General features: G+C 47.7%; 1 protein-coding gene across 13 annotated transcripts in view; it reads right to left on the reverse strand.

Annotated features, from left to right (window-relative positions):
• The window catches only part of UBAP2L (ubiquitin associated protein 2 like), a 36,809-nt gene that overhangs the window by 2,722 nt on the left and 7,037 nt on the right, over positions 1-27,050 (reverse strand). For 2 of the 13 annotated variants that reach the window (XM_066608794.1, XM_066608789.1), the window contains exons 4-28: positions 25,532-25,642; positions 24,837-25,005; positions 24,351-24,446; positions 24,220-24,265; positions 23,506-23,612; positions 23,068-23,142; positions 21,178-21,230; positions 20,741-20,826; positions 19,573-19,744; positions 16,935-17,124; positions 16,403-16,683; positions 13,291-13,463; positions 12,924-13,113; positions 11,743-11,797; positions 10,910-11,087; positions 10,765-10,831; positions 10,381-10,561; positions 10,174-10,262; positions 8,428-8,475; positions 8,267-8,348; positions 7,170-7,387; positions 4,698-4,803; positions 4,114-4,230; positions 2,396-2,463; positions 2,080-2,277 (exon numbers count right to left, since the gene is read on the reverse strand). In XM_066608794.1, the coding sequence (XP_066464891.1) occupies positions 2,080-2,277; positions 2,396-2,463; positions 4,114-4,230; positions 4,698-4,803; positions 7,170-7,387; positions 8,267-8,348; positions 8,428-8,475; positions 10,174-10,262; positions 10,381-10,561; positions 10,765-10,831; positions 10,910-11,087; positions 11,743-11,797; positions 12,924-13,113; positions 13,291-13,463; positions 16,403-16,683; positions 16,935-17,124; positions 19,573-19,744; positions 20,741-20,826; positions 21,178-21,230; positions 23,068-23,142; positions 23,506-23,612; positions 24,220-24,265; positions 24,351-24,446; positions 24,837-25,005; positions 25,532-25,642 (3,156 nt within the window). Of the gene's footprint in view, positions 1-2,079; positions 2,278-2,395; positions 2,464-4,113; positions 4,231-4,697; positions 4,804-7,169; positions 7,388-8,266; positions 8,349-8,427; positions 8,482-10,173; positions 10,263-10,380; positions 10,562-10,764; positions 10,832-10,909; positions 11,088-11,742; positions 11,798-12,923; positions 13,114-13,290; positions 13,464-16,402; positions 16,684-16,934; positions 17,125-19,572; positions 19,745-20,740; positions 20,827-21,177; positions 21,231-23,067; positions 23,143-23,505; positions 23,613-24,219; positions 24,266-24,350; positions 24,447-24,836; positions 25,006-25,531; positions 25,643-27,050 lie in introns of all 13 variants that reach the window. The other 11 variants (XM_066608793.1, XM_066608787.1, XM_066608800.1 and 8 more) reach the window with 8 other exon arrangements.

Here is a 27,050-nt window from a genome sequence, read left to right on the forward strand (position 1 = left end):
TGATGTATATACGGTGATATCTAGATTTCCTGGTGACCTGGGTTTACTACTGATCACTATAGTCTATTGCGTTCTCACCAGTGATGTACATACAGTGATATCACTGCTCTATGTCCTGGTGATCTGGTGTGTAGTACTGATCACTATAGTGACCCCTCACCAGTGATGTATATACAGTGATATCACTGATCTATGTCCTGGTGATCCAGTGTATAGTACTGATCACTATAGTGACCTCTCACCAGTGATGTACATACAGTGATATCACTGCTCTATTGTCCTGGTGATCCGGTGTGTAGTACTGATCACTATAGTGACCTCTAACCAGTGATGTATATACAGTAATATCACTGATCTATGTCCTGGTGATCCAGTGTATAGTACTGATCACTATAGTGACCTCTCACCAGTGATGTATATACAGTGATATCACTCTATGATCTGGTGTATAGTACTGATCACTATAGTGACCCCTCACCAGTGATGTATATACAGTGATATCACTGCTCTATGTCCTGGTGATCTGGTGTATAGTACTGATCACTATAGTGACCCCTCACCAGTGATGTATATACAGTGATATCACTGATCTATGTCCTGGTGATCCAGTGTATAGTACTGATCACTATAGTGACCTCTCACCAGTGATGTATATACAGTGATATCACTGCTCTATGTCCTGGTGATCTGGTGTGTAGTACTGATCACTATAGTAACCCCTCACCAGTGATGTATATACAGTGATATCACTGCTCTATGTCCTGGTGATCCGGTGTGTAGTACTGATCACTATAGTGACCCCTCACCAGTGATGTATATGCAGCGATATCACTGCTCTATGTCCTGGTGATCCGGTATGTAGTACTGATCACTATAGTGACCTCTAACCAGTGATGTATATACAGTGATATGACTGCTCTATGTCCTGGTGATCTGGTGTGTAGTACCAATCAGTATAGTGACCCCTCACCAGTGATGTATATACAGTGATATCACTGCTCTAGCTCCTGGTGATCCAGTGTGTAGTACTGATCACTATAGTGACCCCCTCACCAGTGATGTATATACAGTGATATCACTGCTCTAGCTCCTGGTGATCCGGTGTGTAGTATTGATCACTATAGTGACCGCTCACCAGTGATGTATATGCAGCAATATCACTGCTCTATGTCCTGGTGATCTGGTGTGTAGTACTGATCACTATAGTGACCCCTCACCAGTGATGTATATACAGTGAAATCACTGCTCTATGTCCTGGTGATCCGGTATGTAGTACTGATCACTATAGTGACCTCTAACCAGTGATGTATATACAGTAATATCACTGCTCTATGTCCTGGTGATCTGGTGTGTAGTACTAATCATTGTATTGTAGGTGGCCCCTCACCAGTGATGTATATATAGTAATATCTCTGTCCTGGTGTTCTAGTATGTAGCACTGATCACTAAACTGTGGTGACTGCTCACTATTGATCACTGTTCTCTCTGTCCTGGTGATCTGGGTGTAGTGCTGAACACTCTAGTCTTTGCTCTTCTAACCAGTGATGTACATACAGTGATATTACTGTGTCCTGGTGATCCAGTGTGAAGTACTGATCACTATAGTAACCCCTCACCAGTGATGTATACAGTGATGTCACTGCTCTATGTCCTGGTGATCTGGTGTGAAGTACTGATCACCATATTGACCTCTAACCAGTGATGTACATACAATGATATTACTATGTCCTGGTGATCCGGTGTGAAGTACTGATCACTACAACGACATCTCACCAGTGATGTACATACAGTGATATTACTATGTCCTGGTGATCCGCTGTGCAGTACTGATCACTATGGTGACCCCTCACCAGTAATGTATACAGTGATATCACTGATCTATGTCCTGGTGATCCGGTATGTAGTACTGATCACTATAGTGACCTCTAACCAGTGATGTACATACAGTGATATTACTATGTCCTGGTGATCCGGTGTGTACTACTGATCACTATACTCTTCTCACCAGTAAAGTACATTCGTGCAGGGGATGATTCATCGCAGCAGGGTATCATGAAGAACGGGGGTTTCACTTGTTACCTGAGCATCCTGCTGGAGGTGATGGTGCAGAATCTGGGAGTGCGGCTGCTGATGAGGAGCCAGGATGTGCATGAATGGAGCCGGTGGGTAAGCAGCTGCTGTGGCTGGGTTCATGGGGCCACCGCTGCCCAGCGCCGAGGGCAAACTAAAAGAGGTGGCCGGGGTCCCGGTGTGGAAACCCTGCTTCTCAAAAGATTGCTGAAATAAGACGACAAGCTGTGAGCATTCAAGCCCGGTGTAAGAACGCGCCCCCCCCCATTAGTGCTGACCTCTGGTGGAGGACAATCATATAGCTGACGCACATCTAAGGACCTACCTGCGTCTTAGAATAGACAGAGCCTGAAATATCCGGAACGCCGGTGTTACTGGAGGTGACGGACACACCTGTGGAAACAGGACGACGATTTACACCAGCACAAGACATCCTGAGCTCGGACATTCACACTGATCTATCGACGCTGACCCCCGAATTGTGTCATGCACGGCTGTTAAACCTTTCTAAAACCTGGCCCAAGATAAACAGACTCAGAGCTGCTCATGAAATCCAGGGGCCTAGATATTTGGGAAATGTAGTCATATCAAAAGAAAGACAAAACCAAGGGTGACTGTACGAGGAGAGATCGGAAAAGGTGTCCTGTTATACATTATATGGTTATATCGCATATGAACAAGGTGAAAATGGCACAAAAAAAAAAAAAAAAAAGGGGCAAAGCGCGAGTGAGGAAGGCGGGCCGCAAGAGGCAAAGCGCGAGTCGAGGAAGGCGGGCCGCAAGAGGCAAAGCGCGAGTCGAGGAAGGCGGGCCGCAAGAGGCAAAGCGCGAGTCAGGAAGGCGGGCCGCAAGAGGCAAAGCGCGAGTCGAGGAAGGCGGTCCGCAAGAGGCAAAGCGCGAGTCAGGAAGGCGGTCCGCAAGAGGCAAAGCGCGAGTCAGGAAGGCGGGCCGCAAGAGGCAAAGCGCGAGTCAGGAAGGCGGGCCGCAAGAGGCAAAGCGCGAGTCAGGAAGGCGGGCCGCAAGAGGCAAAGCGCGAGTCAGGAAGGCGGGCCGCAAGAGGCAAAGCGCGAGTCAGGAAGGCGGGCCGCAAGAGGCAAAGCGCGAGTCAGGAAGGCGGGCCGCAAGAGGCAAAGCGCGAGTCAGGAAGGCGGGCCGCAAGAGGCAAAGCGCGAGTCAGGAAGGCGGGCCGCAAGAGGCAAAGCGCGAGTCAGGAAGGCGGGCCGCAAGAGGCAAAGCGCGAGTCAGGAAGGCGGGCCGCAAGAGGCAAAGCGCGAGTCAGGAAGGCGGGCCGCAAGAGGCAAAGCGCGAGTCAGGAAGGCGGGCCGCAAGAGGCAAAGCGCGAGTCAGGAAGGCGGGCCGCAAGAGGCAAAGCGCGAGTCAGGAAGGCGGGCCGCAAGAGGCAAAGCGCGAGTCAGGAAGGCGGGCCGCAAGAGGCAAAGCGCGAGTCAGGAAGGCGGGCCGCAAGAGGCAAAGCGCGAGTCAGGAAGGCGGGCCGCAAGAGGCAAAGCGCGAGTCAGGAAGGCGGGCCGCAAGAGGCAAAGCTATCAGCACTCCCCATGGAGAATGACTGATAAGAGTGAACAACGATTTTTAGGTTGGACTGAATTTAACGATCAGCCAGCAGTGCCCGAAGGAAAAAAAAAAAAACGCACGATGGGCGCACATTTACACACACCGATTATCACTAAAACGATCGCCGATGAGCGATTTTTCAGCGATCATCGGCTGGTGTACATGGGCCTTAAGGAAGGTGGGCCGCAAGAGGCCAGAGGCAAAGCGCGAGTAAGGTAGGCCACTAACCAGGCAGAGGACAAAAGGGAGGGTAGTGGTGTCAGGAGCTCAAGCAAAAGGACAAGAAAGGACTGGGATGGGTGTCATAGCAAAAAAGAGGAAGAGATGAGGGGGCCAAAAGCAAGAGGATGTGAAATATGAAGGGGTGGGGGTTAGAGACAGGCAAGGCAGGGCAGGTGAGGATCAGCCAAAGGACGGGACTAGCAGAAGGGATGAACAGGGAGATGAAGCCAAAAGCAGAGAGAGCACTTACCAGCGCCTGGTCCATTGGTGCAAGCAGCAGCAGGTTTGCTTTGAGCAGCAGAAGCCCCACTAAATGCACCCTTACAGAAATCCCCCACGCTGGAAACCTGGCCCAAGTCCTCAAAGCCTGTGAACAGACACAGCCCTCAGCATCGGAATGGACCCGGAGTATCCACCGACATCACAACCCAAGCATAACCCACAACAAGACCTCCACAGTACAGTGCGCTCGCATGGGGAGGGGGGCCCCACGAGTCAGGGCCCAGGCCCCACAGACATTGTTCCTGCATCATACATTATCAGGGTTTGGTGTCCATACTTTGGTCTCCCGTCTTCTACCAGCTCCCCTCAATGAGACCACACACAGCTCGGCACCTGCTGCTGCTCGGACCACCAGCGGGGGCAGACGCTCTGCTGCAGGGATAAGTTAGGACAGAGGCACAAAAGAGCAGGAAGGGGGTGAGGAAGGGGTGGAAAGGGGGTAATAGGGGACACTATGGCATTCACGGCTACACCTGGATCCATCCCTGCCCCTATGACAACTCCTTTGGGTCAATCATTGCAATGAGAACCATCAGGAAAGCATTCCCTTACCGGTGTTGTAGGCGTGGGACCCGTAACTAGCCGCTTGCTGGAAGGCGCCCGCGGACGTGTTGACTCCGACATTGACTCCATGCTGTTTTGATGTGGTAGGCGCCACCTGAAGGGAAGACAAGAGGGGTACAGAGCCTGTAACGCACACACTGATAGGGATTTGTCTAACTGAAAGACAATGGCGACACCTAGGGACAGATCAGACACGCTGCAGGCAGGATATCCGATTAGGCATTTAGCAAGCAGGCAAATCAAACTTTCACTGTTCTGTACACTTCATTCCAGCCGCAAGTTGTCTACAGCAAAACCCCAACGGCCTCGGTAGCCTCTATATAAAAAAAAAAAGCTCACAGCTGGGGCCTCTCTCTAGAGATGGCTTCTCCACGTTACACATCACCCTGTCCAATGTGCCAAAGGTGCTATTTCCATGTTCACACTATGCATAGTAGAGGGGGTGAAGCGGTAATTCTTGCCCGCGTGTCATCATGCCCGCTGTACAAAAGGAAATTGTTAATTGGGAAGAGGGAAGGGGGGGTGAGGTGGAGACCCCTAAGGAGATGACATGACTGCAAGGAGAGCGCTCAGACAAACTAAAGCAGAGACACAACCTACACCAGGGTGGCCAGACAACCAGTGAGCGCCCCAGACCCGTGGCAGACACACAGAAGGCAGGCGGAGTATGCTAGGACGTACCTGGAGCGGCTCTCCATCATATAGGAGAAGGGTCTGCAGCGGTTACAGGTAAGTCACCACTAAGACATCCAAGAAGGGTTCAAAGACACAGCAGCCTCCTAGCGCTCTACATAAGATATACCGGATATGTCGATTGCAAGAATTTCCCACCACGTCTACTGGAACATGTAACCTCAGCCGAGCTGCAACCTTGTGGTCAACCCCCCCCACCCCATCCCCAAAAATGTAGGTGCATGCAAACCAGCAATAAGGGACGGCTCGGAAAGAGCAGATTTGGCACAGTTTATTGAAAATCCTTTTATTAAGAATCGAGATATTTACAGATCAGCAAAAAAGGAAAAATCATAAATTTATCAAAACATTTAACAAAAAACAGCGCAAATGTCAAGACGAAGAGACGAGGCGGCGGCTCAGGGTATATAATATATAACAGGCAGCAGCAGAGGTCTGAGAAGTAAATCATGTCCCTAACACAGCCTGGAAAGACTAAATTATATGGGGGAGCAGACACCCATTTCCCACACAGCTCTTTGGGGCGTCCCATGACTGCTATGCCAAACAAAAAACACAAAAAACTAAGGGGTTGGACATCAAACATAAAAAAAATTAAGAGGGAGATAACTTTGGCTGGCCCCTAATGATCCCAGAAGTCCCAGCATGAATGGAGCAGTAATTGAGTGTATGAGCCACCATTCCAGTCATCGAGGGACCTTTGGGACCCCCCTTGTCAAGATCCCATAGGTCTTATCACTAAAGTTATCCCTTGGGCAAGGACTACCCACGTCATACAACACAAAGAACGGAGAGGCAGTGTTTGCCTCACAGATTGCTAGTGGTGCCGTACTGCGATCTAACATTACAAGTCACAGAGGTTCCAACTCGCACGTGACTTCCACCATGGACATCAATGGAAGTCACACGCGATTTGTCTGCAATATGAATGTTAACACCCAAACTGCAGCTCGGAAACAGTTGCGTGACAGAACTGAGTTGGTTGGTGGCGCGACAATGTAGCCCTAACCTTATCCGGTGCATAGGGATATAACATGATGTTGGCACAACCCTTTAAAAGGGATGGATATCCAGTCATCTACACAGAAACTAGGAATTTCCCCCTAAAATCCTGGGTAAATATTAATCCTCGAGTCGTCCTCTTCTTATATTAGGCTCTTGGAGGTCACCACTAAAGCTCCCATCCACTTTTTATGGCAAGTTTTTGGAATTATTAAAAGGTTATCCCTAAATAGGCAGGTTTGCCATTCTGAAGTCTGGGAAAGTTGAGTGACAACTCCCGTGACCACCCATCTGTCTGTAATACCGATAAAGTGGCAGAATATATTTTTTTTGCTGGATGTTGTCGGCAAGGACTGGCAATATGACAAGAACTTTAAGGCTGTGTTTTAAGACTCCAACTTCCAAAGTTTCCAGACCCGCAGAAAAACAAACAAAATAGTCCTCGGTTATTGCGAAACTAAAAAATAGATGTCTTTAAATCTAGAGGTGCAGAACTCCAATTGTCAGGACCTGGGGGAGTCAGTATTTCCATCCATTCCAAATCCAAGGCTGAAAAATCGTGCGATGTCCGACAGTTCAACGACTGCCCTTACAGAGCGGCTTGTTGTCCAAAAGAGAGGGGCAGGGTGGGGGTGGACAGATGATATCTACTATGGGGCTGGTTGTGGAGGTGTCATGTGTTTAAGGTGCTATTTTCAGAGCTTCCCGTCTTCCCCCTCCCCAAAACCGTTTTGTGGGTGTTTACTAACGGAAATGCGCACTCACTGGGAATACGGCGGGTCCGTACTGGAACGTGCTTGGCAGACCCGGTACCCCGGTGTAGTAGGGAAGACTTGTGTAGCTGTATCCGGGCGGCAGGGCAGGGTTAAGGAATGTTTGCTGTGTCGTATGATGACCCTGCGTCTGGTTCTGCTGCGGCTGCGCCAAGGTAGTTGCTGGGGCTGGTGAAGAGGCATCGCCACGACCAAACTTGGAGAGGTCACCTAAGGTGAAGCAAAGAAGAGAGGTTTAACATCACTGCCTAAATGGAGCAACAGTAAGGCAATCAACATGACTTTGCAATGGCTCCCACATGGTGATGGGTACAGATATATTGGAGAACTGCTAATAGGACAATTCCTTAATCCCTTTGTGCCGTAAGGACCAAGCGATTTCCACCTCTACATTACAAGAACCATAACTTGTTGGCTTATTTTCTTTTTGGGGACAAGTTGTAGTATTTAATAGCCGCACTCTGGGGTTTATATGTGTTGTAGAAATTCCACCATTTTTGGGGGTTTTGTTTTTATGGAGTTTACCTTCCAGAAAAAAATAACATGGTCATTTTTTTTTTATCCGATCAGAAAGATTACTGCGATACAGAGTTTATAGATTTTTTTTTCTTCCCTTTTTAGTACTTTTGCACAATAAAAGCAAGTCTTAGTCAGGTCTTCAGATGCCATGGTAATCCATTGATACCTTGTGATAGCACTGCAGGGTGCTGATAGATGACAGAAAGAGCCCCCTCCCCCTGTCATCTGCTCACATACTGTTGTTGCCATTGATTGTGGCATGTAAGGGGTTAAGCTGCCAGGATCTGAGGTTTTTCACCTCCTGGCAGTTAGAGCAGGAGGCAGGCTGTCAGTCAGCAAGTCCACCACCTTACAAAGATATATGTACAGGTTTAATACCAGTTAGTGAGGTCAGTAATAAAAGGTGTAATGTGGTCATGAAGAGGTTAATATTGCATTTAAAAGAGCACCAATCCAGAATGCGCCATTTTTAACAGATCCATTATTTGCTTTCTTGTTCTCCAAATATCCATGTTTTATTGTACTGTAACTGAATGTAATGCGACTGCGGAGAACCTGCGTCAGACGTACCAGAATAAGGGTTACTTGTCAGACTGGCGTCTCTTCCAGTAAGTGGAGTGCTGGGCGTGGGAAACGGGATGCTGTAATAATCCTAGGAGACAGGAGACACAGATTAATCACAGGCGATTAATAGGATCTGAATTGTGCAAACTCACTGATGTCTCACTCACCAGAGGAAACCTCGTCTGTAACATCTGCAGATCGTCATACCCATAGACCTGTGGCTGGAAAACACAGCGAGGTGAAAATTACTGCCTAAGTCCATTGACTAGATTTTACGCCGATTTCACATCTGCGGCAAAACACCAGTCGGAGATTCCGTTGCAGATCCAGCTGAAAATACAGGAAGAAAAAGCGCTGCATGCAGTGCTCTTACTTCCGTCCAAAAGCCGGGCTGCTGGGAGTAAACCTCATTGACTGTAATGGGGTCTGCTCAAGGCTGTTCGGGTTTCATCCAGAGAAGGAACCGTTCGACCGTGGGGATTTCCCTTTCCTGCTCCCCGAAGGGATCACGAAAGAGGATCCCGAGCGCAGATGTGAAATCCCCCTTAGCGATTACTGTGCATGTGCTGGTCTAACATCCCATCCATTTATCACATGGCTTGAGTCCATCAACAATTTAGGTGCTCATTTGACCTTCATGCAGGCCGGTACAGGATGTATGAAGAACAAATGATTGTTTCATCGCTATTAGCAGCACATCCTCCCTGTTTACACAGGAAGATACGCTGCCGACAATGATGATTACGGGGGCGAATGATAGCTAGTATAATCGTCCGTACCCATAAGCAGGCTGTACAATTCCCTTTTAACATGGGGAGATCAATTGCCAAACTAGTGAATGCTTGTTGAAACCGCGTGATCAGTGATGAGCATTCACAAGTTCATTGGCCGATTGTTCGTCCCTTTAGAGGGCCTGATTGTTGGGAAATTAGCATTCGGAGAGAAGTTCAGACCCGATAATTAAGCCATATGCACCGCTACTTTCCCATCTTTACACTGGCTGCAGCGGCAAAGTTCTGTATAGACACATGCCTACTGCATCCCCCACTACCACCACATGCCTACTGCATCCCCCACTACCACCACATGCCTACTGCATCCCCCACTACCACCACTTTAAGTCCTCCTTCACATGGGCGACAAAGTCCCGTTACTACAATGCTACAAATCGCATGTATGTGAAGCCCATGCTTTCCTATGGGTTACTTCACATGGCTTCCTCCCTGTTGCATCACATGAAAACGCGATTTTTGTGCGGTGCAACTTTGACAGTAGGAACGCCTACTGTCAAAGCCATAGCCTAAGCCCTGGCTGTAGGAAGAAAAAAAAGATGCATCACCTTAGAAGCGCTCGCCACCACAGCTTCTCCCTGCGTCCCGGGACTGCTTCTCCTCTTCATCTTCTGGCCGGGGATTGAAAAATCCACGCCTCCTGGAAGCACTGCCTGTGATTGGCTGATGCTGAGCCAATCACAGCAAGTGCTCAATGAATGGCAGTGATTGAGCCAGAAAATGAAGGTGATCAGTGCCGGGACCTGGGGAGAAGCTGCGGCGGTGCCCCAATCAGCGCGGGAGAGGTGATGTATACTTTTTTTCCCCTTCAGGTTACAGCTTATTTTCAGGGTAGGACTTTAAGCCCCCTCTAAAAATCCACACGTGATGCTACAAAGTCATGCGACTTTGTAGCGCTACAAAATAGTGGTATTGCCACGAGAAGACACTGCGATATCGCACGTTGCTGCGATTTTCTTGCGGCAATGCCGTGTCGCCCGTGTGAAGGAGGCCTAATACTCAGGTAGAGCCCCCCACTTTAACTTTGTGTAGCACTCTTTCCTCTCACTGAATACCCCTAAAAATAATGATTAAAATGTTCCCCTTCACCCAGAAGAGGCCACAGATCAAAGAAGCACTTACGGGATAGGCATGTAACAGACCAGGGGCCATAATGTATGGGTTCGGTAACAGCGGTGCAACACCTGGGGGTAGGTTTGGAGGTGCTTTACCTGCAAAAATTGCAGAAAACAAAATTGTTTACATTGCAAAGCATGAAAAAAAACAAAAAAACAACCTGGCTGGAAAAAGAGCACCAAACATAGGATGAAACCAGGAGGGGCGCTCTACCTGAAGGATTAGCAATGGAGTTCCGTGTAGAGGGAGCAATGGTGGAGCTTGTACTGAGGCCCAAGCCGAGACTGCTGACACTGAGCGAGGAAGAGACTGGTGCAGCACTGGCGATTGTACTGGGCATCGTAGAGAAGGTGGTGACAGAATGTAAGCTGGCGTCACTCTCCACACTGGTGTGCTGTGTGAGAAGAATTACATTATGAAACCTATACTATACAGTATGTATAGAAGTGTATGGATGCTGCAAGCCGACAAACCATGACAGATAAGACGGCTGGCAAGTCCAGTTACTTTAGCATGTGCTGTCCCCCTTGATGGCCATTGTAAAGCAGCCAGAAGGGTCAACTGACATGCGGGACACTAGATAACACTACAACTTACCAGAGGGGTAGACGATGAGGTTCTCACTGCAGAGGCTACAGGCGTCTGGTGCTGAGAGGGTAAAGTACTGCAGAAAGAAACCAGGAAAAGTAATTGTCATATGGTCCCGAGGGGCTGCAAGGATACCTACTGTAATGCACATTACCTGCTGAGCTGAGCCGCAGCGACCGGATTCTGCAGTTCCTCCGTGTGACTCAGGCTGCTCAGCTGAGAGGAGTGGGGTCCAGCGGTGGTCAGTAAGGAGGACGCAGACACAGTGTCACTGAGGGGGATGATATTGGGGGCAGACGATGAATCTGCTTTAATTGTAGGGGCTGAGGGAACTGCAGAGGAAACCGAAATGGCAGAGAATAAGAAACTCCTCCGACTTCTCAGAGCGCAGGAAGCCATTGCGCAAAATGCATTTTCTCACTAATGACACTTATCCACAGCATAGGGATTATCTGATCACTGGGGGTCCAACCACTGGGCCCCCCCCAAGGATCCTGAAAAAGGACACAGGCTGAATGCCTTACGTGAATGGAATGGTGGGGTGCATGACCACCTATTTATTTCCATGGAATGTAAAATGATAACCGCGTGGATTTCCCTCCGTCCCATAAAAGTGACTAGAGTGGTGGTCACACATGCACAGTGCTGCTCCATACAAGGGCATTTATGATGCAGTGTTCTGGGATTGCTGGGAATCCCAGCAGTTGGCCCAAAGCGATCAGATATCATCATTAGTGGGGAAGCCCTTTAACTTCTACACTGTAGTTTAGTCAAGATGCAATTATGGCCCCTCACATATAACTGTACAGATCTGTCACCGGCGTCACACATCACAGATATTTGATGCCTTATATGACCAATCTGGTTATTATATGACACACTGTCCCCCCTTTAAGGCTATATAAAGCCGAAAAGGGTCTACTGGTGTCCAAGCACCCCCCCCCCCCCTTCAGATTTCATCTGGCATGTGGGATACAAGAGACTTACCTTCTCCTGATACAGGAGTCTGCATGGTGGGAGTCTGTGCGGCGTTATAGCCATTCTGTAGGAAGAGAAGAGACATAAAAACAAGGTGGCTTTAACACTAACAAAGGCGTCCAGATAACCAAAACGCAATTTCGTCCTCCCCCATGGATGCTGTGGCTACCACACACTGACGTACTAGCAGGGGCAGCAGACTAACAGGAGTTATGGGAACAGTTATTACATGCACTGTCCTCCCTTAATGGCCACATGTACAACCAGAAGGGGGTCAAGTGTCATGCTGCAAAGAACACCCTACGCAGGTACATAAGGAATGGTAGAGCGGGGAGTAGATAACTGTATACACATTCACCTGGCTGATGCACTTAACCCTTAAAGGGCCAAGCACTTTTGCTCCTCATTGCATTCCAAGAACCATAACTTTTCTTCTTCGCTTGCCGATTTGTGCGAGGGTTTGTTTTATGCAGGAGTCGTGTTTTTTCCATTACATCATTTTAGGCTACATAGAACTCTTTATCGTGAGCACTTTAACCCCCTAAGAGACGCGGCCTATTTTGGACCCAAGGATGCAACGATTTTTTTGAGGATTTTCATCGCCTTTCCAAAAGCAGGGCTTGTGTTTTGCGCAGTGAGCTGTAGTATTTATCGGTACCATTTTTGGTGTATATATACACTGTATCACAGAACTTTTTTTTTTGGAGAGCCGGGAGTAAAACACTTTAATTCTGCAATTGTTTTTGTCTTTGATTTAATCATACAGCATAAGCAACATGATTCAATTTTTCCGTGGGTCGATACAATCTTCCACTTTTTTGAAAAAGGGTTCTGTACTGCAATGAATTATCGCTAACCATAGCAATCACAGGCCATGGCTAACCATTGGCCCTCCACGATTACATGGTAAAGGGCTTATGACATCACAAAGGCAGAGCCCTCTGTGAACCCTTTACATGCCATGATCATGACAAAAGGGGTTAACAGCGGGGATCGCTGTTCACACCTATCCCTGTTGCAGCAGGATGCTAGCTGTCAAGTCAAAGCTGGCTCTAGCTGCGGAATTGTGTACACCCTAGGGAGAGACCTGCTTCGCACCCAGGTCGTACCATTTACGCCCTTGGGAAGGAAGGAGTTAATAAAGCCTAAAGTTGTCAGGTTGCTGGGTGGAGCTGAGGGTCAGAACGCACCTTGGACTGGCTGATATCCTTCTGCGGCGAGGAGGTGGAGGAGGAGATGGGGTAGCGCCTGGTCTGCGTGGACCTCTGTTCGTATAAGGGGCCCTGAGTGCTGCTCTGTGAGGTAAACGTTGTGGTCTGGAGGCTGCTTCCTTGATACGCAGACTCTGGGCTCTGACTGCTGACCACGCTGGACGATTCACTGCAAGAAGCAACAAGCCGTTAGATGCGAAACCTGTGGCCGTATTTAGCCACAGACAACTGCGTTGGGCAGTCAGCGGTGTCGTCTATAGGTGCTCCGTGCTGCTGTGGCACAGTTTGTGCCCCCTTTGTTGCTACGGGGGTCTATGGATGTGCCTCCCATCATTACAGGTCGTACCTGGCTGGGCTGGTGTACAGACTATTCTGTGGCTGGCTCACACTTGTGTTTGTCGTCGGAGAGGATTCATACTCCGGAAGAACAGGCTCAGACCCAAACTGCAAAGCCCCAAACTGCAGGTTCAGCCCAGTTATGTCAGCTGTTCCTGGCATTTCCACAGCCAAAGCTGGAATCTGAGGAGAAATGGAAAGAGAACGACAAATGTAAAACAGAGGAATCCATGTCAATGCAAATATCAGTATGTATGGCGTTACCCCTCTGGGCGCTTCTCTATACATGTGTGTGGGCCCAAGTACCTTACTCGAATCCCTGGGGCAGAGGAATCAAATGGTTTCAAGGGATTATTACTGGATAGATTCCAAAAATATAAATTATATTTAAGTTAGTTATTTAAAATAAACAAGGATCCAGCAGAGCCTCCAGTCTCATGTCTCCAGCCTACCATCGAGACTGGAGGCTCTGCTAGAACCTTAGTATTCTGACACTAATAACCCTTTCCAATCCACTCATCTCCAGACATTCTGATTGAAGGCTGTACAGCTCGGATGTCGGAAGGTATCCGGGCAGGGTATTCTTACTGTATATTACTGGCCGCTCTGTTGTTGGGGGCCTCTCCAGCATGTCCCATACCGTAGTACTGGCTCTAGCCAGCAGATGGCGCCATTGTATAATGGCAGAAAGAGAAACCCCCCCTAGGAAACCCTGAATCCAAAATTAAGTTGCAAAAGGTTAAGCTAGGGCTAGGCGCTCCACCTACTGTGATATTCAGAGATGTTTTATGTAGCTGGGCTCGACTATTTGTTTGGTTTTAGAGAAGGATCTAGGGTGAGGGATATTGATCTCCTTCGGAAAGTCTATTTAGGCCATTTCCTAGTACTTTTAAGAAACTAAGATCTAGGACAGATTAGTGTGGTTGAATACAGATACTGACCGACTGGTCTGATATTATCTTGATATTCCAGTTAGTACAAACAGTTACATCTAGGCATACACAGAAAAGGTTCAGTGATATTTGGGTTCCTGATGAGTCATCTGACATAAACGCGCCAAACCAGTTTATGAACCTACGATTATTATTAAAGAAAAGTTTTTAGAACCATATGCAGTATCACTAACTGTGATGCTAACACGCTAATCAAGAAACAAGGTGTCTTGGTCCACTACTGGATACCTGGGCATCTTAAGGTCCAACATTATAATAAAACGGTTTTATGCTGAACATTAGGAGCGACAAAAAAAAAAAAACAAAAAAAAAACGCTGTATCGGGACTGGGCTAAGTAGATAACAACCTTATGGCTAGACCAGCCTCCTGCATGCCTGAAAAAAAAAAACCTATATCCAGATCTAGCGTGACCCTTTAAGTGGTTTTATGTGAACCAGTGCCTATACCACCTACACAATACCCAAACTGTTTTAGATGGTTCTTACAGCAGCCCGGCTTAGTATGTATGACTGGGTCATGAAGAATAGACCGACATACTCTGGAGCTGTATCTATAAGGAACCAGGCAGTGCATCTCTATACATCCTCTACCACTAGAGGAAACCCCTGCTGTTGTAATGTTCTAAACATAGGCTGGGGTATATTCAGGTTTTAACTAGACACATTTAGGCAAGTGGTCCACATGACTGCCGTGACTAGACATTTAGGTGGTGGGGATTATCCACGTATCTATCCCTTCCTATGTTTGTTTGTTTATGTTTTGGAGCCAATTTTAAATAGTTAAATAAAAGTTATATTTTAGGAATCTATCCAGTGACACGTACCTTACTGGAGTTTGTAGTATGTGGCTGGGTAACTCCATATTGTGTGGCCGTCACTACATACACTATGTTGACAGTAGTAGTCAGACACACATAGGGGATGAAATTGGATTATATTCACATTTTTCCATCTGATGTGGTAGTGATGTGGGGGATGATGAGTGTGTTGGGCGTACAGATACGGCGTTCTAGTTCGTCCCAAAGACGCTCGATGGGATCGAGCTCTGGACTTTGGGCAGCCAATGAAGTTTGCAGATGTTCTGCTCCTCCACACTGCGTGCCGTATGACATGGTGTTCGGTCATGTTGGTGGGGACACGGAACTGTACCAGAGTATTACTGCAGGATAGGTGATGCCATATTATCCGGGATGTCTCTGTGTCCACTGGCGTTGAGGGTGGAATTTACTATAGTCAAGGGCCCTCGTCTTTCCCAGGAGAACCCCCTCCTCCCCCACACACCATAACAGAACCTCCTCCAAACTTCACTGTTGGGACAATGCAGTCACGTAGAAACCGCTCTCCAGGCAACCGCCACACCCAAGTGGGCCATCCAATCGGAAAATGGTGTACTGTGATTCAGCAGTCCACAACACTTGCTTCCACTCACTTACAGTCCGTCGCTCTAAGCCCCATCGCAGGCGCTGCTGTGCATTCACTGCTGTGATGTGTGCAGCCGCTCGTCCACGGTAACTCTTTAAATGCAGCTCCCTACGGAGAGTTCTGGTACTAATGGATGTTATAATGGCCCGTGAGACTCCCTGAGCGAGGGCAGACGATGTGTGTCAAGTCTTCACAGTTCGTACAAGGCTTCGTTGTCCACGTTCTGTCAGTTTACGAGGTCTCCCTGAATGTGGCTGCACCGTACACACCGGATGGTCTCCATCTCCCAATAACATGGCCAACAGTGGACTATGGAGGGTCCAGAAGCTGCGATGTCCATACTGATTTGTTGGTGACATCCCCTGCCAGACCCCGTTGTCGGCTCTACACCTAGTGTAGGTCAGTAAGCATGTATCTAAATATGTATATAGCTGTATATATGGGGCCGGGTATAAATCTCAGTATATAAGGGTGAGGCAGACCATATTCTGTTTTAGGCTATAGCTTTAGTTTAACACGCAAATCATGATGCTGTGATGCATTCAAAGTGACGGACACGACTAATGAGACTCGCAGGGGGCTCAGGGGTCTTTGCATGGCAAAAAGAAGGAATACAGACTGTGCCAAACTGGCCATCAGAAACATCCCAGCACACCGTACTCCTCCTAATAGGAACCTACGTAATGTGTATACAAGACGCAGAATGCTCTACGATCATCTTGGGCCGGTCTGAGGGGCTATCAGTACCTTTGACGTAAGGGAGGTCTTCTTCTTTTGCACCTTCATCTTCTGGTGGGCCGGCTGGGGACTTCCTGACTGATTTTCAGGTGACACGGGGGACATCTGTGGGGGATGGTTTGTTTTTCCTGTCAAAGGGGAGGATGGGCACACTGGCACAGCAGAAGGAGTGCTGGTCACAGGCGCCTTCTCCTGCAGGTACACATCCATCATGGTGGAAGCTGGAGAGAAACTCTGTCGCTTGTTGAAGGGGTCCGATGTGCTCTTCAGATCTGTGGATACAGATGTGCCTTAAAAGAGGATTGCGGGTTTAGAAAAACATGGCTGCTCTCTTGCAAAAACAGTGCCACACAAATCCACAGGTTGTATCTGGTATTGCAGCTCAGCTCTATGGAAGTGAACCAGCTGAGATGCAATACCACACACAACATGTGGACAAGCGTGGTGCAGTTTTTGAACAAAAAACAGGCATGTTTTTCTAATCGTTAACAAGAATTGTCCCATCTTATCCCAGGTGACTGAGCTTATATTTCTCCCTTACCAAACTGTCCCAAGGAGGGGTTCTGCGCCGTGGAGCCCAGGTCCCAGCTGGTGGCACTGGAGGAGTCTGAATGTTGGGCAGCCAGATGAGCCAGTGCCTGCGCGGTCTTAAACTGCTCCAAGAACTGAGATCCAGTGGTAGTGCCGCCCTTGGGTTCTCCATCACCAAAGCCCTTACTCAGCATGCTGACCTGGAAAACACGTGTCCGATTATCAGGATGGTTAGATGGCGGCATTAAACGTAAGGAATTGACACGACTGATGCTCTAGTGGCCACATACAATCTGTCGGCTGGGAGAACAGACTGACAGAGGTTGTGGGAACAGTTATTATTGCATGCGCTGTCCCCCCTTAATGGCGACACATACAGCCAAGAAGGGTCTACTTGGCATGCTGCAAAGCACAACAGACACCGCTACGTGGCCCAATATCACCAATAGCTAGTCAACGACATATGTAACCATGGAAACGATTAGAGCAGCTCCAGTTACCGTGGCTGCAGATCTCACATGTATCTTACAGCTCCGCTCTTCACAATAGTTTGCAGTAAAACCTATACAGTATTTACGTATCATTAACCTTAAAGCAACTCTCCGGTCACGGGGCAAAATCTGTCTGGGGATCGGAGAAAGAGAGGATGTTGGTGTAGGCATTATATTACTGGGTGCTGTTCTCTTGCCACCTGTTTTTGGGGTACCTGGTCGTACGCCCAACAAAGCCATGGAGCTTCTCAATGCTAACGGTACATCAGTAGTGAGACAATGCATGGAGCTTCCTGCTTGGCGGCTCACATGAGTAACACTGGCCAGTAAGTGCAGCGTGCAAGGTCTTAGACTGATACCCCACCAGCGCTCTGTGCACAACAGGCGGTCATATTGTCCAGTTTTCCATATCCCGGTTATTGGGTATGAATGTTTCTCTGAACGTTCACCAACGACTGAACACTTGTCCGTTAGAGGATCACCGATATAACCAACAAATGTTCGCTGGACGGTTGAGTATCCTCATGTAACCCGCCCATATTTAGCAGATTCTCAGCCCATAGAGAAGAAAATGAACCCCTTCAAGACCAGGCCTGTAATGACCAGGCTAAATTTTGGAAATCCGGTAACTGTCACTATAACAGAGAATAACTCCGAAAAGGTTTTACACATCCAAGTAATCCGGACATTGTATCTTCACTACATCGTACTTTAAGTGGTAAAACCAGACCAATACAATTCGCAAAGGTTAAAAACTCCAAAACTTAAGTAACATTTTTAAAAATGTGATATTTTCTCAACTCCTGTATGAAGAATCTGTACCCACATATTGTACCTCTTGTTCATCAGATATAGATTGCCCAATACTAACTGTATTTTGGAAGCACATTTAAAAAAAGTTTGCATTTGAGAATTCAATATAGAAAAAAAATAAAAAAAATAAAATTATAAGTAAAAATTAAAAATTTTTATATATATATATATATATATATATATATATATATATATATATATATATATATATATATATCTCGCGCAATATATATATATATATATATATATATATATATATATATATATATATATATATATATCACACATATACATACATACACACACCAAAATCCGCTGAGTGTGAACGTACAAGTATAAATGTATTTCTAGATAAATTCTCAAAGACTGTCAGCTACTTTTAGCCCTACAAGATAAGCCTATGGGCTTTAAAGTAATTGAGCTACTGAGTTTCATACCCCCCTTCCCTGCCGTTCCCTTAGCGTGAGCGCTGAAAGCATCCGCTGAATGCTTTGATTGGTGCGACTAACTTGTTGGCCTCTTCTAGCTTTATAATGGGAGGATTACTTAGAGCATCGCTCAATGCATTCAGTTGCAACTTTCAGCGCTCACACCAAGGGAACGATGGAAAAGGTGAACATAAAAAAAAAACCTTACATCCCCAGACTCAGCGGGTCACCTGCTTTTTAGCCCAGAAGCTCAGCTTACAGGGCTAAAAGTAGGTGACAGTCTCTTGAATGCTACAATATACAATCACCGAATTAAATAGTATAGGAGATTGTAATGGAAGGGGTTAATGTGTGTTTTACATAATTCAGTCTCCTTATCTTACCTCCATCTCACACTGACAGGAGAGCAGAGGAGAGACACAGCGCTGACATATTGGAAAGGCTTGTAGTATACTGACAGTATCCAGTGCTGTGATTGGCTGTCAGTGATGACATCATGGGGACCTGAACTAATCAGGTCCTGACGATGGCAGCTGAACAAGTTTTTGGTAACAGCTTGTTTTGAGTGTTGTACCTGCCGTGGACGCCGCAATTGCTGATGGAGTCCCCAACAAGTTTACAGAGCTGTTGCAGAGCTCAGGCAGAAACATAGATTTACCGTTTAGATCTCGCAAATGCGTTATAACAGCGCTGATCGATATACATGTTGCGCTTGATGCATTAGGCCGAAAATCTTGGCAGTCTGAGGACATACAGAATTGCTGTGCCCATCTTGGATGTAAGATAAGGGGCCCCAGGGCCAAGCGGACAAACTACCCCCACCCTCTGGAATATGAGACCTGATGTCCAACCAAACAAAGCAATGCAAATGATTACATACAGATGCAGCCTGTAAAGGAGCCCTTCTCCGATTTACCATGCTGTGGTGAGAGAAGGAGCTGCCAGGACTGGCCTGCGACAGGGAGCTCTGCTTGGAGTTGCTGAAGACGAGCGGCTGGGACAAGGGGGCGTTCTGTGTGGACTCCACATTGGAGGCTTCGTTCTCGAGGGATGAAGGACTTTTTCCCAGCAAAACCGCAAGGTCGATCCTATATAGAGCAAGAACAGATTAAAGGAAGATCCAGATGAAACAGTGCAGCGCAGGCTATTCTGTCCAAGAAAATGGTTCCATGCATCCAAACAAACCCCATTAGAGTCAGCGGGGGGCGTTTGGCACCACCTGGTATATCTAACCTTTTGTTCAGCTCTCGGGCCGAAAAAAAAAAAGGAAACCCCCCCAAAAAACTGTAGTGTGAATGAACCCAGCCTACTGGGGATCTTTCAGCAACTATGAGCCCCATAAGCTAAATGTATGGGTTCAGAAGAGCTCACATAACTGACTGGGGATGCAAGTCTTCTATACTTCTCTTCCCCGCTGTTTTACATGGTGTGCGCAGGGAATTTAACATTGCACAGAAAGGAAGAGGTTTGCAAGGGGTGTAGACATTATGTGGACAAAAGTATTCCCCCACCACCACCACCACCACCACCACCACCACCACCACCAGCCCTGTGCTGCCTCACCCTTATATACTGAGATGTGACCTTCTCATGTGGACATTTATATCTGGACCCGACCCATACATACATATTTAGATACATGCTCACTGATATACACTATGTAGACTAAAGTATTGCTCTTCTCTATGTCCCCCGACGAACAGATGAGGAAGATTTTACAGCGAGTAACGAAGAAAAATCTTTTCCGTCACCTTCTATGCATATCCAATCCTTCTGTCCAACAGTGTATTATACTCACATCCCTGGACTGGCGTCTATAAACCCATGTTTAGGTTATAGCATTCAAAGGGTTCATTTAAGGCTTCATCTTGCAAAAAGGGAAAGTTGATGTACCAAGATTGACTTTTATCACCCATCTAGAGGATAGGATGAAGTGAGCCCGCAGTGGGAAGCAGGGGAACCCCCTTTATTGGGATCTGAAGAGAGACTGCCACTCAGACTTTTATCATCCATTGTATTGATAAGTGATAAAAGTCAATCTTTGTAGTCCCCCTTTGGACAACACCCCCCCAATGTGTACTTACCTCTGGCCCGCAGTGATTGTCACACTCTCAGAGGCAAGGGGCACTGAAGAAACGCTGGACGCTGTAAAGATCTTGGTTTCAGAAAGCTAAGAAAAAACACACAAAAAATCTGCATTACTTATCCTGTAGCGATGTGGAGTATATGCCTGCCCTGTAGTGCGACATCTGCAGGTCGTCATCAGCTTGTGGACAGACACTTCTCTAACAACGCAAGTGCAATCTTATAATGCGGGACTTTATAAGGGTGGCGCAGTTTTTCCTTTCCCAGATGACTGTACAGTGACTGGGGTGAAAGCGATACTTCCCAGAATGCAAATCATGACAGCACACAGGGAATGCTGGGAGATTTCAGACCTGAAGCTACAGAATTATGAGTGCAAAGGAATTACTAATGATATGGCGGATGGATAAATCAAAAATCAACCAAATATACGTACATCCTCGTTCCAGTCCTCCGTGCCCCACTCTTCTGTGGCCGTCCTCCAGGCACCTGGTAAACAAACATACAGAACAGAGGATTACAGGGGGCCCCAGCACACGGCGGGAAGATGCCCCCGTTACTGAAGCGTCCACCCCAAGATCAGCAGAACGTGATGCATCAGGCCGCCATACTGTGACCACAGTATTAACACCGCAGAAGCCTTCACCGTATATTCACACAGAGTACCTGGATTTCCAAAATATTAACACCGTGCTAAGAGAAGACGATGGCAACGACTGTGGTTTCTGCTGAAGGGAAGAAACCTCCATTTACAGCAAAAGAGTAATGCTACTCCAAGGGAAATGATCTCTTATACTCTAGTCACAGCCAGAGCTGCATTCACAGTTCTGCTGCTTTACTACTTCTCCCTCACAACTCTACTGCCTCCAATCTGCTGGATCAGGGTTGTACAGTTTGCAGATCATCATACAAGCCTGTATTCCCTGCTGGATCAGCATCTGCTGCACGACAGCACAGAGCTCATAAACGTCAAGGGATGTCCAGCAGAATTGTAAATGCAGCTCTGGATGTGCCTGTTGGACAGATAAAAATGCAGAACCCATGAAAAGGGCTGTGCCAAGACTGAAAGCTATCCCCTTATCAATAGAACAGGACAACCATCATCGGTGCGGGGGCCCCACAATCCAGGGTCCTCACATGAAGGCAGCGGCAGTTGCACAGGTGTTGCGTCACCACTGACTTCAATGGGAGGGCCAGAGATTGCGGAGTTCACGAAGTGGAGCTGCTAATGAAATTAATAGAGCGGCAGTGCACGTGTGGCCACCACATTCATGCAGGGACCTCCGGGATTATCTCCTATCCTATGGACTGGGGACAAATTTCCATCTTGGCATAACCCCTTTAACCCCTAAGTGACTCCAATACGTCTTTACTGACCTCACTAATGGGCTTTAAACCTGTACATCTTTTAGGCTGTGGACTGGCTGACAGCCAGGCTCCTGCTCTGCCAGGAACGCCAGGATCCTGGCAGTTTATCACCTTACATGCCGCGATCAATAGCAACTGCAGCATGTATGTTTAGTAGAACGTACTACATAAGTAATGCAGTGTACTATCCCAGTGATTGAACAATCACATCTTAAAGCGGCACATAAAAATATTTCCCATGTGGAATCAGTGCGTGCCCATGGACATGAGGCCTAAAACAAGTCCTCATACGGCTGTCAGTGAGTGATGGCTCTTGTAATGAGCCTATGAAAATGGCTTGGTCCTTAAAGCACGAAATAGGCCGGTCACTAAAGGGTTAAAATAGTTAATCAATGATGTCACACACCGAGCACAGCGCCATTCACCGTCAAAAATCGCTCAGGACAAAATCCACATGGAGCAATAAGATCATTAGTTGTGACTATTTACAGATCTACACACAGCGAGGAGCAAGGAAGGAAGAGCGGTCACGGCACAGTAAGGGGGTCTGGGCGCCAGTGGACAGAGGACGTGCTGAGGTGTGGGGAAAACCTGAGCAAGTGACTAAATGCTAGATAATTATGTGGCGGTTCATGTATACGGGGCAGATGCTGAAGAGCCACCCGCTGTGCACTATTAAATAAACCAGCAGAGCGGTCGTTTGTCCAGTGCAGCCCAGTCATCTGATATGATATAAAGCCCCCTCCCCCTTATGAACTACTAGTCCCAGAATCAGCATGTTGCTAGGAGGTAAAGAACAGGACACAGAGCCGGGCAGTTCTGATATTGCCAGCAGCGTGGCTCCCGTAGCCTTCTATTCCACCCCCGGCCCGGACCCGTGCAGGGAGGGACAGGTTAGGAGAGAGATAAAACACACAACAATCAGCAAGTAAGAGGTTATCAGGGGCAGTGAGTGCACCTGGATGTGTCATACCAGGAGCAGTGGAAAATTTTCGGGGATAATCTGAGCCCTCACCCCCAATGTAATCAAGTCCTGAAACAAAAAGGGAAAAAACAAACAAAAAGAGACAAATCAGATTGAGTTGAAGTGAAGGTTGTACCCCGAAATGCGTCAATCACCCCCAGGATAGATGTTCCCACCCAAAACGTTATTGTACCCGGAGACCCTGCTCCCTCCACCATCACAAAATTTGTGGGCACCCCTTGTGTCCAGGTCCCCCCGCCCCAACCCGTACTGTGGTGGTGTCTCTAAATGCCCCCCGGGGCAGAAGCTGAGGATCAGGGCATGGAGCAGGCACCACAGGACCAGGGAGTTTTTTTTTTTTGGCATTGCTCTTCAGAGGGTAAAAGGCGAGACCCAAGGGGGAGAGGGGAGAGAGGGAGCGAAGCGACCTACTTGTTCCATCATCAGGTTCAAAGTTGGCGGTGTTATTCCAAGTGCTGCTGTTTCCGTAGTTGTCTTCAGTGTTGGAAGGCTCAGCATAGTCCGCGGGGTTAAAGGTTCTGGAAAAGGGAGCAAATCCGTTACCAATCAGGGGAGGAGTCAAAGTCATATACAACATAAAATGCAGCTGAGAAGACTTCTGCCCCTCTTACATGTTGTGGCCTTGTGTTCCCCATCATTCTGCACTCAAAGTGACAATAGAATGGGAGAAATCTTTATATATTTATTAAAAATGAAAAACTACCATTTTGCGTTGACTTAAGTATTCACAACCTTTGTTCTGAGGCCGCCCATTTCCCTTGATCATCTCTGAGATGTTTCTACACCTTGATTGCAGTCACCTGTGGTAAATTCAGCTGACTGGACATAAAAGACCCTGCAGTCTATATGAGGTCTCACCGCTCACAATGCATATCAGAGCAAAAACTAAGGAGAAGGAAAGAACTGCCAGTAGAGCTCAGAGACAGGATTGTGTGGAGGCGTAGATCTGGAGAAGTTACTAAAACATTTCTGCTGCCCTGACAGTTCCCAAGAGCCCAGCGGCCTCCATAATTCTGTTGTCACTTTTTTAATGAGGTATTGAGTGCAGAATGATGGCGAATAAACAAGACCATGACATATGTAAAGAAAATGCTTTGTATACCGTGTGTAAGCGGAGACACCTACCCCATGCCCTGTGCCGAGAAACGACCGCCTCTTCTTCCTGATCCGCCTAAAGGGTAAAGAGACAAAGACTGTCATTAAAGTCAAGCTGAGCCGCCCATTAAAGTACAGGCCGCATGGAGCACAGCACGCACCTCTGCCTCTCCCACGTCCTCGGCGCCCTCTCTCTGTGCCTCTGCCAGAAGAGCCACCTGATTTACCACCTTCCAAACCATTTTCTTGTGCCCGGACTGCAAAAGAAAGCAAGTCTATGGTGAGGAAGAACCCAGAAATGGACATTCACATCTGTGCTGGCAGCTCCTTTGGGGGCCTCCCTTGCAGATTCCATTCAAAGTCAAAACATGTTAAAGAAAAATCCAACTGCTCCTTTTGCAGGAAAGTGCTAGAGAGAATAAAAGGAGCCAAGCGGGCTCCACTACCGTCAACAGGGTGCGCGTGGCACAGTTCGGGTCTGTGCAGGGATTCTGTTTTCCTGATCCCAGGATAGAGCAAGAAAACAAAACCCATTAAAGGCAACGTGAACGAGCCAGAAAGGGTTTTCCCCCCAGGTCGGTAGATATGTCATTTTGTATTTAACTTATAATAGTGGGCGCCTGCTGAGGAAGATAGAAATCACTTACACTCTCTGCCGCGGCTCCCGCCTCGTCCCCTCCGGGGAGCCCCTCCGCGCCGACGACTAAAGTCTCTTTCTCTGTCTCTGTTCTCTCGAGTCTCCTCGGTCTGCTCTGCTTGTCCGGTCTCCTTTTGTCCGGATACTCCTTTCTTCTTACCCACCATCTCCCAGGAGTGCTGTAGAAAGAATACAATTCCAGACATCAAGAACCATCTAACAAAGTGATACAGCTCCAACGGGCACATGCTATTTTGGACCAAATGTATACTGGGCCTGACCGCCATTTTCTGTATATTTACCATCTAGTTGGCTTATTTTTAACCCCTCGGGGGTTGCAGGTCAGAGAACTAGGACCCATATGCAGCAGCACGCCAGAAGAATGCAGCACCGTACGCTGTCCGCCTGTGATGCCCAAGGCTGTTGCTAAAACCCTTGGGCAATAGGACTTCGCTCAGCCAATGATAAAGCCCACTGTCTGCGATTGCAAGGTGCTGATGTTTTACTATAGCAGCTGTGAGCCTGACAAACAGAGCACCTGCCTATCAGGAAGCACAAAAGGTATGTGCTACAGAGGGCTGAAGTGTCTGCAGCAATGTGTCAGAATGTTCTGTAGGACAGAGGAAATGGGATGACTGGGAGGGGAGTGACAGCCACTATAGACGCAGAACATGTCTAAGCAGGAGGGGAGAATGATGCACTTACAGTGTCTGGGTTCCCCTCCAGCAGGACGTTGATGGCTCTATTGAGGTCGCCATTACAGTCGTGAAGCGCGATGACACACTCGTCCTGGTTCTTCCCTGTGATGTCAATCAACTGATGAAAGAGAAAGAGGGAGATGGATGTTACGGGGAGAAAGACAGCGGCCGTCACACTGCAACAAACGTCACGAGTTACATGAAGTGGCACATTAGTGTAAGCAGCTGTCTATGCCAGGCCTGGAAGACAGGGGAGGCTGCGGAGCTACATGCAGCAAAAGAGACATGGAGAGCGACGTTCCTTTATGCCACATTTTGTAGCAGGTGCTCACAAGTAAAGTGTCATCTTCTAGACCATGAGTCAACAGTGTACCATATGACAAAGTATACCGCCATACGGCTCCATAATAAGGACTTTGACATGCACAAACAGCCTAATAGTGAAAGCGATATGTGACTTAAGTCATACAACTTATCATTAAAGGGATTTTCTAAAACATAAACAAAATAAATAAAAATATAAAAAAGTTAAAATTGCTTAAAATTAAGAAAAATTGAATACTTCCCTATCCTGGCAGCTCCCCATCCAGAGCTGCAGCCTCGCTGCCCATCGCACGGTACCCTAAAGTAGTTGCGGTTGGTCACGTGCCGTTCATTATGCACATGACCATTCAGCTATTACTGTGTGGCTAAGCGGTCATGTGACCACCAACCGCTTCTTCCATGTTCTGTACGGCGGGCATCGGGGGCTGCAGTGCTGACTAGAGAGCCACCAGGATATGAGAGTATTCAATTTTAATTTACTATAAGCCTAACTTATGTTGTTATATCCTACAAACCCCTCTTAAAGGATTATCTCATCTTATAAAGCGATCAGTTTATGATCTGTAGGGGTGGTTTTATCCTTCTTCTGGGCCACATGACTCTGCAGCATAGCTATTCACCAAAATGGGGCCGGCTGCAGTCCCTTGGAAGTTGGGGGTCACCAAGCAGGGGAGACTGTGGCGAATCCCCTTTATATTATAGGTCAGAACCTCTCCGATGATAAAACAATGGCATACCCTAGTGATATCCCTTGTGTAGTAGGTCTAGAAGGGTGACAGGAGCAGCTAGTTGGGAATCCCTAGACTGTCGCCTAGAATTAGCACCTAAGCAACCTAGTATGTCACCCAAAGACGTAGGATCCGTGGACAGCGATAACTAACTGGCCCGACGGGCGTTTCATCTGCAGGACTGGCCCAGGCTCTCCCCCCCCCTCAAGCTGGAGGCGTCATGTGTTCCACTCGCTGCGCATGCACATTGTGACCCTTGCAGCAGCCATGTTGCTCGCCAACATGTGTACGTGACTCCCTTTAAGCGAGTACGGCCTCCTTCCCACGAACGGATTTCCGCCGCGCAAGTCGCGGCGGAAATCCGCTGCATTGCCCGCAGCTATTAGGTTCTATTGAACCTAATAGCTCAGTGCTCACCCGTGAATTCACCCGTCCTCACCCACGGCATGCTCTATTTGCCGCAGGTGTGCGCAA

This window comes from Eleutherodactylus coqui, chromosome 6 (genome assembly GCF_035609145.1).
Source record: "Eleutherodactylus coqui strain aEleCoq1 chromosome 6, aEleCoq1.hap1, whole genome shotgun sequence".
NCBI classification, from domain to species: domain Eukaryota; kingdom Metazoa; phylum Chordata; class Amphibia; order Anura; family Eleutherodactylidae; genus Eleutherodactylus; species Eleutherodactylus coqui.